This window comes from Petaurus breviceps, unplaced genomic scaffold, assembly GCF_028583685.1.
Source record: "Petaurus breviceps papuanus isolate PSGF00001 unplaced genomic scaffold, PetGlider_PUasm1.0 67, whole genome shotgun sequence".
Lineage (NCBI taxonomy): Eukaryota > Metazoa > Chordata > Mammalia > Diprotodontia > Petauridae > Petaurus > Petaurus breviceps.
The window spans coordinates 181,211-198,397 of NW_027186446.1; the positions used below are offsets into that span (position 1 = coordinate 181,211).

The 17,187-nt window shown below is 35.4% G+C and overlaps 1 protein-coding gene across 6 annotated transcripts in view; it reads left to right on the forward strand.

Moving 5' to 3' along the window:
- The window catches only part of LOC138173917 (poly(A) polymerase alpha), a 77,088-nt gene that overhangs the window by 16,726 nt on the left and 43,175 nt on the right, over positions 1-17,187 (forward strand). For all 6 annotated transcript variants that reach the window (XM_069103970.1, XM_069103967.1, XM_069103971.1 and 3 more), the window contains exons 2-8: positions 1,062-1,235; positions 6,053-6,119; positions 8,251-8,332; positions 10,025-10,134; positions 10,463-10,516; positions 16,313-16,424; positions 17,057-17,146. In XM_069103970.1, the coding sequence (XP_068960071.1) occupies positions 1,062-1,235; positions 6,053-6,119; positions 8,251-8,332; positions 10,025-10,134; positions 10,463-10,516; positions 16,313-16,424; positions 17,057-17,146 (689 nt within the window). The remainder of the gene's footprint in view (positions 1-1,061; positions 1,236-6,052; positions 6,120-8,250; positions 8,333-10,024; positions 10,135-10,462; positions 10,517-16,312; positions 16,425-17,056; positions 17,147-17,187) is intronic.

The window sequence follows — 17,187 nt, forward strand, 5'->3', positions numbered from 1 at the left end:
AGAAGTTATTCTGCATAATTCTTGAAAGATTCTCTGCAACTTAAAAAAAGTAGTGAGCTTTGTAAAGAGTGACTTTTTCACCATGACAAGTCTTTGCATCATAGTATACTTACTATTAAAATAACTACATGAACCAATTCAATTCACCCAATTTATTCATAGCCCTAAATGATGTTTGGTTGTTTACAAATAACAAATCCAATTCTAATGGACAAAAATTTGTAATTAAACACATTCAAAAGGATGGACTATAGATCCTGAAGGCATTTCCAAAAGAGAAGTTGAAAAAAAACGCCTCAAGGTAAAGTATTGGTAAATACTTAGTATTTTTTCCCAAGGGGATTCCTTTGAAGGGGACTACACTTGGGGTCATACTTTAAAAGCTTGAAGTTTGGAAAGGTAAAGAGAAAATACCACTGGAACTGTGATCTGTGGATATTTTTTCTAGTAATGCACATTGCAGCTCATTTTATTGTCCAGAGGATTAAAGTGTTTTTTTGTTTTGTTTTATTTTTTAGCTTTAGCTGTTTTTTTCCTATGTGGTTTAGATGCTGAGCACTGTTTTGGGAATCTTTTGTTAATCTGTGTAAAATATGACATGTTGGAAAAGGAACAAATTTTGATTTTTCAGGGTTCTTGGTTTCAGTGAAAGAAACACTTCCATAACAACTTGTGAGGTACTCACCTTGATACACGAGAGTGGTTTTCAAGGATAGTTGGCAAATAATTTTTCAGGATCTGATTCATCTAGATTACATTTTAGTTTTTAAAATATTTCTTAAGCTTAGGAGTTTTATTGACTTTACTTTTTTTTCTTGTAATACTTGGTTCATTGTTTTAAAAAAACTTCAAACCAAATTGGAGAAAAGTAGAATTTTTCTTTGCATTCTTATATTTTGTCATCAAGTAAATTAGGATTGCTTTTTTAATTAGTTAGAATCAGCTATCTCTTAACTTGCTTTTGGAATACATATTTTGTATAAAACATTCTCTAGTCTTGCATGTTTGTTACAAAATAGTAGGAATTTTTTGCAGTAATTTTATCTAATTACATTTATTAGTCCAGTTACAACCCAGGGATCACAACAAACACAACCGCCACAGAAGCATTATGGCATTACCTCTCCCATCAGTTTAGCGGCCCCCAAAGAGACAGACTGCATACTCACACAGAAACTAATTGAAACCCTAAAGCCCTTTGGGGTTTTTGAAGAGGAAGAGGAACTGCAGCGCAGGTAAGTAAATTTACTTTTTATAATTGCTTACTAGTATGAATTAATTTCTACATAGGAAGTGTTTTCATTTCTAAATTACGCTAATTCCTTCCTTTCCTCCAAATCTAGGTCACCTAATTTATGTTTAAGTTCCTGTTTCATATCAGTCATGCTTTGTGTTCTTCCTCTCACCTTTCCCTGTCTCTCTAGCTTCTTCCCCCCAAAACAAAAACAAAAACCAAACCTGAGTTTTCTTAGCAACTTCTTTGTGACTCTGCTTCTCCCTGTAAGGGCCTTAATTATACCAGTTAAAGAGTGGCATACCCTCTGAATGAATACTGAGATATCAGAGAAAGAGGGGTTCATACCAGCTTGGTTAATAATAGGTTTTATTAGGGTTGTTAATTAGGTTAATTGGGAGAATTTACTCATGAGGCCATTCATCCTGGTCATCCTGGCTGACAGTGGGACAAAAGAACATCATGGATCCTCATACCAACCCTGGGCCAGGTCAGGTATCATATGGAAGGAGAACAAAGAAGGCATAGTGCAAGGGATGGCTCAGGGTCACATGCAAATTTTCACTTGGGATAGTTATTACTTCATTTGTTGATTATATTTAATCAATGTAGTTTATATTCTTTTGTGGAGTCATAGGTCATGTTCCCACTCTGGCTGCCACTATACACTCTACTGCTTGTGACCTGCTTATAGAATTTTTCCAGTAATATCTTCTGCAAAGTTCCTTAAGTTTTGCACAAGTGGTTTTGTTAACATGGAGGAAGCAGAGGAGCCTACCAATGAATTACACTGGAGGTACAATCCACAACAGTAGTATGAGCACATGTAGATAGATAACATGACCAATAAGGAAATTACCACAGTTTCACAGTTTTCTTCTATTCCACTCCTACGGAGGTGAAGGAAGTATCAGTACCATTTGGTGATTAGAGGAGAACCGAATACCTAAAGCTGGCGGGGGGGGGGGGGAGGAGGATACAGCTCTTAGGCTACATGTGACCTTCTAGGTTCTTGGGTGCTTGCGGCCTTTTGACTGAGTCCCAAGTTTTATAGAACGCATATGAAGTTTGGATTCAGTCAAAGGACTGCACTTGAGGGATCTATAAGGCCACAGGTTCCCCATCCCTGAAACTTAATTTTATCACAAGCTAGCTGAATTTCTGAACTAAGTTCAGAGATAAAGAAACATGGCTTGGGCAGTTCTGCAACACCCTGAGAGTGATACAGAATTACAAAATGGATGATTCTGAAATTTTTGATTTTTTTCAATTTCCCCCTTTTGTTAAGAGGAGACTTGGTACAAATTTCCCTGACAAATTAATGTAAGAACAAGGAAAATGATCAATCACTGTACAAGTCATAGAATGTATTTCTAAATCTGTGGACTAATTTTAGAGGGGAAATTTTCATGACACCAAGATAACTGAGAAAACTCGGTTATATCTTTCACAGGCACATATACACAGTGTACAAATAACAGTGAAGCAAAAAACCAAAGTAGTACAATAAAGACCATGGGACCATAAACTTTTGCTAATAACAAGTGTTTGTATTTTAGTAACTCACTTCCAGTGTCCATTTAATCAACTCATTTCATCGTGGATCTCAGATGTTCCATGTAGTTGTTGGTCTCTGGAACATCTTGGGGCACTCTGGAAAGTGTCTTGTTCTTAGGGGCACCTCTTCAGTAGATTTGCTTCTCTGGTGCCAAGTTAGTTGTAGAGACTCCTCAGATGTTTCTGCTTAAATTTTTTACAAAACAAATCTCAGTACAATTTTTAGTACAGCCTCTCATTTTACCTCTCCAGTAACTAGTTCATGTGGTAAAGACTAACTCAGACTTCATGGCTCTGATCTTATTAACAATAGAGCTATAACAGGAATAAAACTAGGACCCATAGTTTACTTGAAACTTAAGAGAATTTGTTTTTACGTACCCCACTGGAATCATTTACATTCGATGTATATGATTATCTGATCCTGTTGCTTTCTCAAAGTTTCTACTCCCGTTCTAGTTGCTTTAGGAGGGTCAGATGCTGTTGAGAATCTATTCACATATTAAAATATAGGTACCAACAGTCTTGATATGTAGAGGCTTTCTACCCCTAGGTTCAGTGGTTATACAAATGAATTTACCTACAAGAGGCGGACTTTACTCCCAGTTGTAACAGAAGGCTTGGGATGGGATGTGTAGATAACGTTAGGTAATTCTTAATTGTATATGGAGGACAGTGTATATTAAATGGATTGCCTGCAGTAAAACATGTTCAGTTGTTAACTGTATTCAAATGGAATAGATATTATACAAACATTCTTAAGATGACTGGTGATACTGAAATTCTATTATAACAAAACAGAAGAGGTTTCTAATTTTTAACCTCATAAATTAATAGATTCATATCTTTATCTAGTTATTCCCATAGCATTTTGAAAGAATGAAATATTTCAGGGACTTAATCTTACATGATTATAGAACTATTAGCAGACAGATGACAAGCCTAAGTATTAATTTACTTAATTGTTTGGGATATGGAATGACTACACACTGAGATTGAAAACAATAAAATCATCAAACTGGTTGTTCAGGCATAAGCCTAGGGGCACAAAATATCTTAACACATATATGGTAGGATAAAGCCATCCTTATCTCTGTTTGACTTCAGGTAAGGGCCACAGTTGACAGCTAAACATGCACTAACAATTCCATCTCATAGCCAAACTCAGGAATAGCCAGGTGGCAAACATTCCTATTCAAAAGGAAGTAATATAATAGAGAAACTGAGCCAAAAGGATCCTACCTTTGCCTATGCTAAGGTCATCCTCTTGTTTTTTTTCCCCAGATACAGACCTCCACCTGTAACAGTTCATCATCACATTCCCTCTAAGTAGCTTGTGGCATATCTCTCCAGTGGTGGATTACTGACTTAATGATCTGTCAGATAGCTATACATGAATTCAAAATTCTAAACAATATCTGTTACAGTCCCAAGAACTTTTTACCTCAAGTGGCAAGTTTCAGTAATTACAGCTTAGGGCTAGATACGATTATTTTTACTCTCATGGAGTTGAAGTAAGCAGTAAAAGTTTACCAGAACTCCTGTATACTTAAGATATTTCACTTAATATCCTTCACTTGTTTTTCTTTTCCTCTTCTTGAGTTTAAACTCATTCTTTTTTTTTTTTTTTTTAAAGCAATTGGGGTTAAGTAACTTGCTCAAGGTTACACGGCCAGTTATTTCTGGGTGTGGTGCTGAGTGTCTGAGCCCAGGATTCGATCTCCAGGTCGTCCCAACACTGGAACCGGTGCTCTTACTCGCTGAGCCACCTGGCCGCCCCTAAGCAATTGGGGTTAAGTAACTTGCTCAAGGTTACACGGCCAGGTGTTTCTGGGTGGCTGCTAAGTGTCTGAGCCCGGGATTCTATCTCCAGGTCTTCTCAACACTGGAGCCGGTGCTCTTACTTGCTGTGCTACTTGGCTGCCCCTAAACTCATTCTTAAGTGAAGATAAATCATTAGAAATCACTTCTGTATATTAAACAAACTTGTAATTTATCAGTAACCCAATTTCATTGTTTAGGAATTCCATAACCCAAAACAAGCTCTTTTCATGGGGCTGATGGCCTTGCCCAAACATATGGTTTCAGTTTACAGATAAAAGGAAATCTACAAATTCTGTTCTTTTTACCTTTTCTAATACAGTAATTATCAATTCCAACCCTCCCCCCCTTTAAAAAATTTTTTTCCAGTCCTTACTGAGTTTCCTCACTCAGTAATGGATCTAACTAGCAGGATTTTTCCCCAAGCTATTGTAGCTTTTCTGTCTGGGAGTTTTTAGGAAGGCTTGGGCTTCCCCTTCCTGCTCCCTTAAATAAATTTCTCTTTTCATGAACCAGGAAAGAATGAATAAGGAGTGGCCTGAATTGGAGAATGAATCAATTGGAGGCCTATATATCCAATTCCATGAGTTGGATGTGGATAGCTAAGTTGGGATTCCCCTCTAGCAAACATGCTACATCCACCTTTGGAATGAGGATGGCTGTGGAAGCCTTACTTCCTAAGCCATTTTATTTAGTATCCTGCCAACTGCAACAAATGTAAGGGGGGACATCTCTTCTTCCCTAATTATGCCAATTACAGGGAGGCATACCCTCTGAGTGAATACTGAGATACCAAAAATAGAGGTATGGTTGGGTTATTAATTAGTTTTATTAGGGTTAATTAGATTAATTGGGATAGTTTACTCACAAGAGGTCGTTCGTCCTGGCTGGCAGCAGTACAAAGTAACATCATGGATCCCCACACCACCCCTGGGCCAGGTCAGGTATCATATAGAAACAGAATAAAGAAGGCCATAGTGCCAGGGATGACCTAGGGTCATGTGCAAGTTTTCCTATGGGATGGTTGAAACTTCTTTTGCTGTTTGTATTTACTTAAGGTAGTTTATATTCTTCTGTGGAGTCATAGGTCATGTTCCTGCTTTGGCTACGCCTGTATACTCCCATGAAACTTTTTTTTTAATGCAATGTGTTTGTGTAGTATGGTTAGGAATTTATGGGGAGAAATGGAGAGCTTTGTGTATGACTATGATATAGCAGCTGTGTAGAGTTACACAGCTGATATCTTAAATATTTGTAATATCTTTCACAGACAGCCTAGATGTCAAAGAACACAAGACTTAAGTGCAGGAAAACTAGTTAATGAAACTATTCAGCTATGGAAAGGTTTTTTGGGATTTAGTTTCATTCATCTTATCAGTGATGTGATATTGAATGATGAGCAATTTAAATGATAATATAGAGAAAATGTTTTCTCAACAGGATTTTAATTTTGGGAAAATTAAATAACCTGGTAAAAGAATGGATACGGGAAATCAGTGAAAGCAAGGTATGGACATTTTAAGACTTCTGGGTATAATAATAATAACAATAAGTTTGTTCCATTATTCAGATTTGTAAAACCCTCTTAGCTAAATTGGAGATCAAAAATTGTCTCATGGCGAATTTCATAGTCCATTCTGGATGTTGATATAAAAATTTATAACTGGATTGTTATAACTTTTAAGTCCTCAACTCCAGCTTAAGGAGTTAGAGATAATTTTGACTAATGCACTTCAGAATTTAGATTTATTTATTGCACAAGATATACATTACTTTGAACAATAGATAATGTTGTTGAAAATTTATAAATAAAATTGTAAGTAATTTGGGAATTGCTCTTCGAACCAAGCCTTCAACCCTCCATTTATGAAGTAAAGAATTAGTAATGTGAATAATTCTTATTTGGTCTATTTTATATGTTTGTGTTTTCATATATTTAATTTTCCTGAAGTTAGGTCATCCTGCATTGAAATTTTGGGATGACTTAGTAATTATTATTAGACAGTCTTTGAGTTATAGTCACCCAACTTATGACATATAGAAACAACTAGCTATCATACCATACTTTGATCTAATGAGATTATTTTCTGAGTAACCTTATTCCTTTTTTGAGAGTGTGACACATGTGACCAAAACTGGGGCAGTGTAAGCATTCATCAATCTTCCAAATTCTTTTCTTGCTACAGGACATTTTACCCATAGAATCAATGTTTAAAATGGTGATTAGTTTCTTGAGGTAATTTACTCGTATTATAACTTAATACCAAAATAAAGACTTAGAATAGGATCTCAAAGGATAGTAACAGGTATTGACTACACATTAGCTAGGAAATTCTCAGTTTTTTCAGGTACATTTATGGGTAACAGAAATAGACATATTTCAACCGTATAATCGACAATCTCTCTCTCACACATACACATACACACACACACAAACACAAACACACCCTTTCCCCTTCCCTCACTATATATGTAAGCTGACCATTCCACAGTTATCCATATAAAGACATTTAAGAGGACAGGAAGGATGAACTAAGGGGATGATTCTCTGAAGTGAAGGGCTGACACAGTTCAAAGGAGTGTCAGGGATAAGAGAAGTGAGAGCAGGAGAAGGAATATGAGGGTGGGGGGCAGGGACATGTGGTACCTGAGTATGGATGAATGGAAGACAAGACATGCAGGGATATGACATTTGGATGCGTGGGCATAGTTGTGCAAAGGTCTCTAAACATTGGAAGTCTCAAGTCAGGGTCCCTCTGTCTGACTTCCCACATCTAGCACATTGATGGTAGTGTCTCCATGTGTCAGTTCTGCTTTAACTTGGAAGGCATTTGTTATTTTGAGTGGGGGTGAGAGGCCACACAGTGCTGAGCCAAGGGGCTAAAGCAGAGAGAGCAAGCATAATACTGTAAAGTTAATATAGCTTTTTTTGGAATGTGTTTTTCTCTCAAAATTCTTTATGTAAAACTGAATTTGCTTAATGTGAATTTATGTAAAGCAAGAACTGTCTGTATATACACATAAATATTCATACACATACACATAGTGGAGAGGGGAAGAAAGGAGATGAGAAGGAAAATAATAGAGCATATATGCATTTTGTAGGACATGGTGCATAAAATAGTTATTAAAAGGCTTGTAGTAGCTTGATTAATTTATTTAGTTACTTTTTAGTCATTTGGGAATGTAAGCTCAGTTATTACATTATTCCTATGGGAGAAGCTGGTCTGTATTACAGTGTTGTTTTTTTTATGACATTGTTTCTAGGAATGCATTTGCAATTAAAAGTGGAGAATGCTAACATTTAAAATTGAATATTGTAGTTATTAAGGACTTTATGTGTGATATCTGTTTTAAAAATATTTTTGATTGGCAGGGGCCTTTAGTCACAGGGGTTTGATAAATTAAACAATATATCTTGAAAAATAAGATTTCTGAAGGTTTTTGAAAGTTAGTATGTGAAGGGCATATAAATTTATAGAGCTTATACAGTGCAGTTTGTAGGAGTCCTGAAGACCTCTTACATCAAAGTCTGTGTTAAAACTTCTTTTGGTCTTTGTTTGAAAAGCAAAAATCATCAAAAATAGTTTCCATTCTTCTACATTTGAAAGATAACCTTATGTCTTTTGTTTTAATAGAATCTTCCACAGTCTGTAATTGAAAATGTTGGAGGAAAAATTTTTACATTTGGATCCTACAGATTAGGAGTTCATACAAAAGGTAAAGGTTGTTTTGTTTACTTGGAGACAGTTTTATATTGTGTATTGGGGATTGTTTTTGTTGGTTTGGAAAAAAAGAAAAGAATGTCACTTTAATCCCTATGTACCATAGTAGGGATTTGAATGAAGCTGAGGGATGAGTTTATAGTTGGTAGTTTATAAATAGGTAGGGGTGAGTGTCCTTCAAGATCATTCCTTTTATGCTTTGCTGTCCATCAACAGTATTCCCTTTGCTCAGCTAGGAAGAGATAAGGAAAAATGACATAGCAATTGACCTTTTACAGATTACTATTAGCCATTCATCTGTATTGATTGGAGTCCTCTTTTGTAGTACACAGGGTGTTAGATTATAAAAGGTAGATATCTGTTCTTGATTCATAAGGATATGGCAGCTTGGAGAGGTAAGACAGGTACCTGAGAGTTGAGAAGAGGAGCTATTGAACAACTGGAAATAGAGAAGCAATAGTTCATTGTAGGCTAACACTGTGGGGAAAGGTTTTATGTAAGAGGCAGTCTTTTTGTTCTGATCTGGGAGGATCAGAGGCATGAGTAAGGATTTGAATTGTATGTCATGGGTAGGTTGACAGTGAGTACTGTAGATCTGGAGCTGGGCTTTATATCCAACTTTCATATTCTAGAGATGAGGAAGTAAAGCTGGTTAAAAAACTTGCCTGAGGTCACCTGGGCTGTTAGCATTAGAGGGGACATTTGAATCTTACATCTGACTTTGGGGCTGTGTCTCTGGCCCCTGGACCAAGGAGGTGATCTGACTTTAGTAAAGAGTTGAAGGTGAGGGTAGTAAAGAATGATGTGGTGGACTATATTATTATTTTTGAATGAAGAAGTAATTTCTAGCTTTTAGCCCCTGTTTTCTGGTTTTATTGATGATTCTCTTCATCTAAACACAACTTTCCCCAAAATGGTATCATCAGTCATCCCAGACTTTCCATAGGAGACAATTGCCTCTGTAAGAAGAGGCAATGATTGAAAAGTTGGTGATTATCTGCATTATGATATAGGTCTTTTCATTGTGATATAGTGGATAGAGTACCAGCCTAGGAGTCAGAAAGACTTAGGTTCAAGTCCTTCTGTCTCAAACTGGGTTTAATCTCTTAGTGCCCAAGGCATGTCTCTAAGAACTTTAAACTTGCAGAATATTATATGTCTTTTATTGAGGGAAATTTCCTCCCTGAGAATTCCTTACAATGAAATTATATGTCTAGATCAGCGTGTGTGTGTATAAAACTTTTGAATTCTGCCATTGCAAAGTTTTTATGATTAGGTACATACTGAGTTTTGCATGTACAGTGATGATAGAGTGTAATGAGGCACTGCAAAATCCTGAAAATTCTGATTACTCAAAGCCTCTAAGTTTGTAATGGTTTTAGTGTTAAAACTTTATATTTCTTAGAAAAATGCTTATTTATATCAGATGAATCAACTGTTAGAGAAGAGATTCTTAACATCTTTTGTGCCACGTCCCCTTTGGAAGTCTTGTGAAATTTATGAATCACAGAGTAATGTTTTAAAATACAGACAATACATAGGATTGCCAAGGAAGCTAATTACATTGAAATGCAGTAATCAAAACATTAAGAAAAATAAGTTAGCAAATTCTTCATTAAGAATCCTTGATCTAGAGTGTACCATTCCCTGAAGTGCTATTTGCATTTGATGGGTTTATTTCTTTCAGGTGCTGATATTGATGCATTGTGTGTTGCACCAAGACATGTTGACCGAAGTGACTTTTTCACCTCATTCTATGAAAAATTGAAACTACAGGAAGAAGTAAAAGATTTACGGGTAAAGTTTAATGCATCTGTTAATTTGATGAAATTTGTCATTTTAAGTAGGCGTAGAGGATTTCAGTCATAGATTAGTAATATGCAGGATTATTTGAGTAGTGTAGCTGTGTTAAAATGTTTCAAGGCTCTATTATCTGACTAATTTGTAGTAGCTAGTTATTTTTATAGTTAAAATACAAAGCAGTATTATGATTCTATCCTTTCCTCTTCCAGTGCCCCCCAAATAATTCTTATTTTACTTAATATGAGCATACTGCTGAAATTTAATTACCATTTTGTTATGGATATGGTTTTCAAGATACTGAAATTTTTCAATTTGGTTTTAGGCTGTTGAAGAGGCGTTTGTACCAGTTATCAAGCTATGTTTTGATGGTATAGAGGTAAAATAAAATTTTAATTTGACTTTGTCTCTTTGTTTATGTCCCTAGTATAACTAATAATTGACATGAGTGAAACCTGTTTACTTTAAGGAGAATAGGATTAATGAACTGGGTGATGATGTACATTAATACAGCTTTTAAACTCTTGTACTTGCCTTTCTGACATTTGCAGGAGTTATTTGAACTGATGGTAGGTAGCAATGTCAGTCTTAATTCTATTCTTATACTTTTATTATCCAGTACATCTGTGATCTCATTGGTGACGGGTACTTTTTTGAGTAATACATATACAATCCATCCATACCTACCTATTCCGTTCTATTCTTTTCCATATCTCTACCATAGTTAACCAAAAGTGGTCCACATAATGTTGTGAGGACCTTCCTTGGGTTCTCTTAGCACCATCATCTTTATCATCATCATCAACTCACCAATAACAATGATAATAATTAACATTTATGTATGTTGCACCTGTTAAGTGCCAGGACTGTGGTGTAAGCACTTTGTAGTTATTGTCTCTTTTGGTCTTCACAACACCCCTGAGCAATAAGTACTACAATTAGTTCCACTTTACAGATGAGGAAATTGAGGCAAATGGAGGTTAAGTGACTTGCCCAGGTTATCCAGCTAGTGTTTTGAGGCCAGATTTAATTTTAAGTTTTATTGACTTTAGAGCCAATGTTCTGATGACTGCACCACATAGCTGCCCTCTTGCATTACATAGATGCAAGTGAAATGTGGATTGTCATTTTTTCTTCCTATATACATAAGGAATTCATCTTTCTTTTCCTCAGACATTTCTTTGACAATGCCCTTTATGCACTTATTGACAATTCCTTGATTGTGTCATATTTTACCCTGTTCATACACATTACATACTTTTCCATTGTCCTTTGGGTAATAAATCAAGAATTGAATGGGGTGGCCAGGTAGCACAGCGAGTAAAGAGCACCAGCTCCAGTGTCAGGATGACCTGGGGATCAAATCCGGGCTCAGATACTTAGCACCACACCCAGAAATAACTGGCTGTGTAACCTTGAGCAAGTTACTTAACCCCGATTGCTTAAAAAAAAAAAAGAATTTAAGTATGTGCTATGTTCCAGGCAATGGTGATATAACACATGATAGTGAAGTAGTCTTTGCCTTCAGATATGACAGTGAAGTAGTCTTTGCCCTCAAAGAGCTTATGTTCTATCTATATCTCTTAAAATTCTTCAGAGATTGTAATCTACCATGAAAGCTATTGATGTTAGAAAATAAAAACAATATTACTTAAAACTCTTTACCACATAAACTGAAGCCACCGCCTACGTTGCCTGTGTATAGTTTTAAGCCAGGTTTGTTAAATTGTGGCAGTTATGCTTGACTTATAAGGATGTCTTTTTTTTCCTATATAACATGGATCTTTTTATTTAAAAACTAGTAAAGTATGGCTAGAAATAATAATAGGAAAGTTCAGTTGGTTGCTTTATTCCTAGACTGTATTTTCTTCCTATGTTAGCAAACTTCTGCTGACTTATATTCTTCTAATCCCAGTGACTGCTGAATCCTTTGCTCTGTCATAGTAAACCATCCACTTCTCTTGCTGCTTCTGTTTCCTTATTCTCATCCACCTCAGCTCTAGGCCTGTAGTATCCCAGTCTAGCTCTACCTTCTCTTTGCATTGTCTCTTCTAGAACTCTTTTGGTATAATTAGCAAGCTTCCTTTTACTTTACATTCTTCCTCTATAGTTCCTTTATGACTTCTAGCATTTATTTACTGACACCTGGTTCTCTCTAAATATTACTGCATCCCTGTCTATTCTTTTCAGTTGTATCTTTTCTTATTCTCAAGACACCACAGGTTCCTGGATTGGCATTTGGAATATTCTTTGCTTCCCATTGCTGCTTATGTTCCTTCTTCTGCCATCACTCAGTAGCCTTGCCTTCCTTAGGATTCTTGATATCTAAATTTATCACCCAGTGCAGATCCTAGTGGCTGTCTGCTAGCCCTGACTGGTTATCCTTCTTCCTTTCGTGGTTACTTTCGTGGTTACTAGACAGTTTCTAGTTTACTGTCTTCTTTGGCATCTTGAGTCCTACTTAGAGTATAGGATGTCAGTTTAAATGTTGATATTCCCTCAAGCCCCATAATCTCCTAGTTCCTCAGATTATTTAACTGTTATAGCTTCTATACTTTACCTCCTCCACACACAAAATTGGTTTTACCTATAATCTTGTCTTCACCCACATTTCCATTTTCATAATCAGGAACTCTGCAATTCTTTTATTAAATCTTAACCTACCATTTCAACTGTATCCAATGCCTTATTCTTGCCTGAGTCTATTCTTTGTCTTCATTATTACCTCTAGTTCTTCCACCCTTCATTACTTGCCCAGGTCATCACCTTTGTTCTGGCTACATTCTCTCCCTTCCCAGGTTCAGCCCTTTAGTGAACTGTCAGTTCTATAATTTGTTATTGCTTGAATCCCTTTCTGTCTTATTGAATTGCAACTCATGCCTTGTTAACCCCAATTATGGATTAATCTTTTATCCTCTATTCCTACCTACGGGCTATGTAACTAAGCTACAAGAAATCGTGCAACCTTGCTAACTGGGTAAGTTATAGATTTGTGTTACCTAGTCTTATTTGGACCCTTAGTATAACAAGATAATCCTCGTACTCCATCATTGATTTCTCTTATCATGCTTTTCACAGAAGGTATTATAAATCTTTTCCCCTTCCTGAAAGCCTTTCACACAGTGCATTTCCCTCACCTGTTCAACTGAAGCTTTACTTCACAGTTTACTGAGAAAATAGAGGACATTTGCTCTGAGTTTCCTCTCTACATCTTGACCTTTTGACATCATCCTTGATCTTCTTCCAAGGCTAACCTTTACATAAAACCCTTAATCATATCTACTGTTGTCTTCTCCATTGGATTCCCCCCCCACTTGCACACATACACAATTTCCCTACACTCCCATCTTCAATCTCTCCTTATCCATTGGTTCCTTTCTTGCAAATCTTCCACTCAAAAGTCTTTATGTCTCCTCAAGCTATTGTCCTATATCTTTCCTCCCTTTCATAACTAAACTCCTAGAATAAAATGTCTACCTTTGTGCTTCTACTTACTTCTCAACCCCTTGCAGTATGGCTCCTGCCTTCCTTCCTCACGCAGTTGAAATTTCCATCTCCAGAGTTGACAATCATCTTTGAACAAAAATTTTTAAATGAATTTAACAATCATTCCTAAGGAATAGAAAAGTCATATATGAAGCTGAACTTCCATCTAAAATTTTTATATTATATATTAAATTTAACAGGATTAGTCTGCCTCTATACTCTTCTGAATTTATTTCTTCCTTGCATTTTAACAAACTCAGAATATTCCAAAATAGAGCTCATTATTTTTTCCGTCATAGGCACCACCATCATCCCACTCGCCTCAGGTTCATAAGCTCAGTGTCATCCTTGATTTCTCATTCACTGAAACATTAGAAAACCATGATTTCAATCTCCCATCTCCCCACATCATCCCCTTTACTTGATAAACTCTAGTTATTTCTTATTGTTTCTAGGATCAAATAATGATGTTTAGCATTGAACATTTTTTACAACTTGGCTCTAACTTACTACAAATTCAACTCCCCTTCACATATATTGTGGTCTAGCCAAACTGGTAGTCTAACTGTTCCTGTGTGTGGGACTTCATTTCCCAGCCAGTATCAAACCAAGAAGAGCAGTCTTGAGGGATAGAAAAGAATTTCACAGCATACCTAGCTTGCTGTTGAACAGCCATTGAAAACCACTAATATATGGAAATTAAGAAATGATTCATTTATAAGGTAGCACTTCAACAGAACTCTGAAGGAAACCAGAGATTCTGAGAGGTGGTAGTGAGAAGGGAGACATGGAGTCACTTACTAAGTTATTTGATCCTGACCAAGTCACCTAACCCCCTATTTCCCTAGTCATTTGTTTAAGACAAATTGTAGAGAGCATACCAAGCTGCATTGATTGAGGGAGTTTCAATATTGGAAGTTCTCTACACAGTGGAATCATATCTATTCCCTCATCCACCCCCACCCCTAAAACAATGTAATAATTGAATATTTTACTCCCTTTTGGACTATTTCTAAAGTTTTCCCAACTAAACTTAAAAGTATTAAATAAGTGAAAATAAGTTCACCTTATTTGAAGTAAATGCTTGTATGAAAAGGTATGTAAATTCCTGGTTATCTTACTTCCAAAATACCATTCTTGATTTGGAAATTTCTATACTGGACAGGATTTTGGAAGTGGGAAGTCACTTGCTGTTTAAATGGGGGTATGGCTATAAGTAATTATTCACTTTATAGAGAAATAAGATATATTTGGAAGAGTTTAATATAGGTAATACACATAAAATGTTCTATTTCTCAGCTCTCCAGTACATAACTAGGGTGCCATGCTAAAGGTCTTAGGATAGCTATGCTGTTGCTAACTATAGGTCAACTTCAAGGAGAGTAATTCCTCTTCAGCCTGCAATTTCATTGGTTGTAATTCCAGGCATGGTAATTCTTTTTGATGATGCTTATTGGCAGTCTAGCTTTAAAGGATTTCCTGGGTCAGAGGGGGCTTAAAACATGCCCATGATCACATAGCTAGTATGTTTCAGAGGCTGAACATGAACACATTTTTTTGACTTCTGTACCTCTTACTGTGTGTGTGTGTACACACATTTTATTTCTAGATCATTGTTCTTTGTACTACTACACTATCCTGCCTCTCAAATTCCATGGTATTCTATTCTCTGAAACTTTATAATTGAGGTAAAAGTTTTCTAATTCTTCAGAAAAATGAAAGAAGCAAAGTGGACATAAGACCAATTTTGAAAAGATAACTTACTGAATTTCTCTTTATTTGGGAGTGAGGGTTTTTTAGATAGAAATTTTTCCTCTTAAGTAATCTGTAAAACCTCCTTGTCTAAAATATGTCTTACTGTTTGTTTCTTATGTCTCTCTGATTATTATACTGCAAAAACTGTGTTACCACAGAAAAATGATTCATATTTTAAATTTGGGAAGAGTATTTCTTTTATAACAATTATTTTGTCAGTTTTACCTTTGCTTTATCTCCCTACCTTTCCTGATAAATATTCTTTAAAGTAACTTCTATAAGTTTCTGTTCATTTGTATTAATATGAAGTCTTATCATTCTTATCATTAGCATTAATATTAATAAGTTTCAGTTTGTAGTACTAATCTTATCATCTTGAAATGGCTATAGTTACCTTTTACCATTTCAGTATTATCCTAATCTTCTTTAAAATTATCTGACTCTCCAACTACTTGGATAGCATATAATTCATAGTAAATGGAATAGTGTGTCAAAAGCAACAATAGAAATGTCTTACATTTTTTACCATTCTGAAAATTCTTTTCTTTCCCCCCATCTGTAGAACATGGTTTTACTATTTTTAATTATTCAGTAAGCAATATGCTAAACTCTTTTTGGTAATATACTCACCATTGAAATTAAGCCAGCATAGATAATTAATTGTATGCACATAGTCAGATTCATAAGTGTTAAATTGCAGATTTCATTTGAACTACCTATTACAGTGTTTTAACACTTTCTGAAAAGAAGGACCTATATTTGAATAATTTAACTTTCTTCTTGTGGGCAATAGGAGGACATTATCAGTGTTATTATGTCATGAGGTAGCACAAACTTGCAGAAGAATCATTTTCTGTGTATTCTGGTAATGACCTTTTTAACAAAATTCTGTAGTTTAAAGGATGTGGAATGATTACTTTTTGTTTTGATTTAGATTGATATTTTGTTTGCAAGATTAGCACTGCAAACTATTCCTGAAGATTTGGACCTACGTGATGACAGTCTCCTAAAAAATTTAGATATTAGATGCATAAGAAGTCTTAATGGTATGTAAAACACTTATATAGTATCAGTTTTTCTTATCAAATAAGAAAGTTCTTTAAACTTTTCTGGTGCATTAATAGTTGTCTTATTTTGAATTCAGTATTTTCATGAGACAAGATTAGTATATAGTTCTCGAGGGTGTGTACAGTATGATCCAATTTAAAAAAAACTTCATCATTACCTTTCTTTACTGAAACTAAAGGATTTAATACACCATTATCCCTTTAACTTGGAAGACGAATTAAAGTATTCAAGCAATAATGTGAACAGGTTATTCTTAATGACTTTTAAATATGTTGACCTGTTTAGTTGATGCATCCCTTATAGTTGATATTCTTTAATGGGACTAAATAGTGTTAATTATGAGCTGAAACATGAAGTTCAGTAGTAAAGGTGGTTGTTTGTTTTACCATTCTTATGGACAGAATCCAGTGTGTCAGCCTTTTTCTTTTCTGAGATTATGTCATCATCTAAACTTGTGTTTTACTTTATGATATATAAAATAATCTAAGAGGACTTTTAAGTTTGTTTTTTAGTTATGGGTCTAGGAAATTTTGAATATATGGATATGAAATTTTAAAATGAACTTTTGATAATCTGGAAATGTGTTTTTTCCCTCCGTTTTGTTCATTAGGTTGCAGGGTAACCGATGAAATTTTACATCTAGTACCAAACATTGACAACTTCAGGTTAACTCTGAGAGCTATCAAACTTTGGGCCAAACGTGAGTTCAAAATTTGCTAGGTAGCTAATTAAAATAATGTG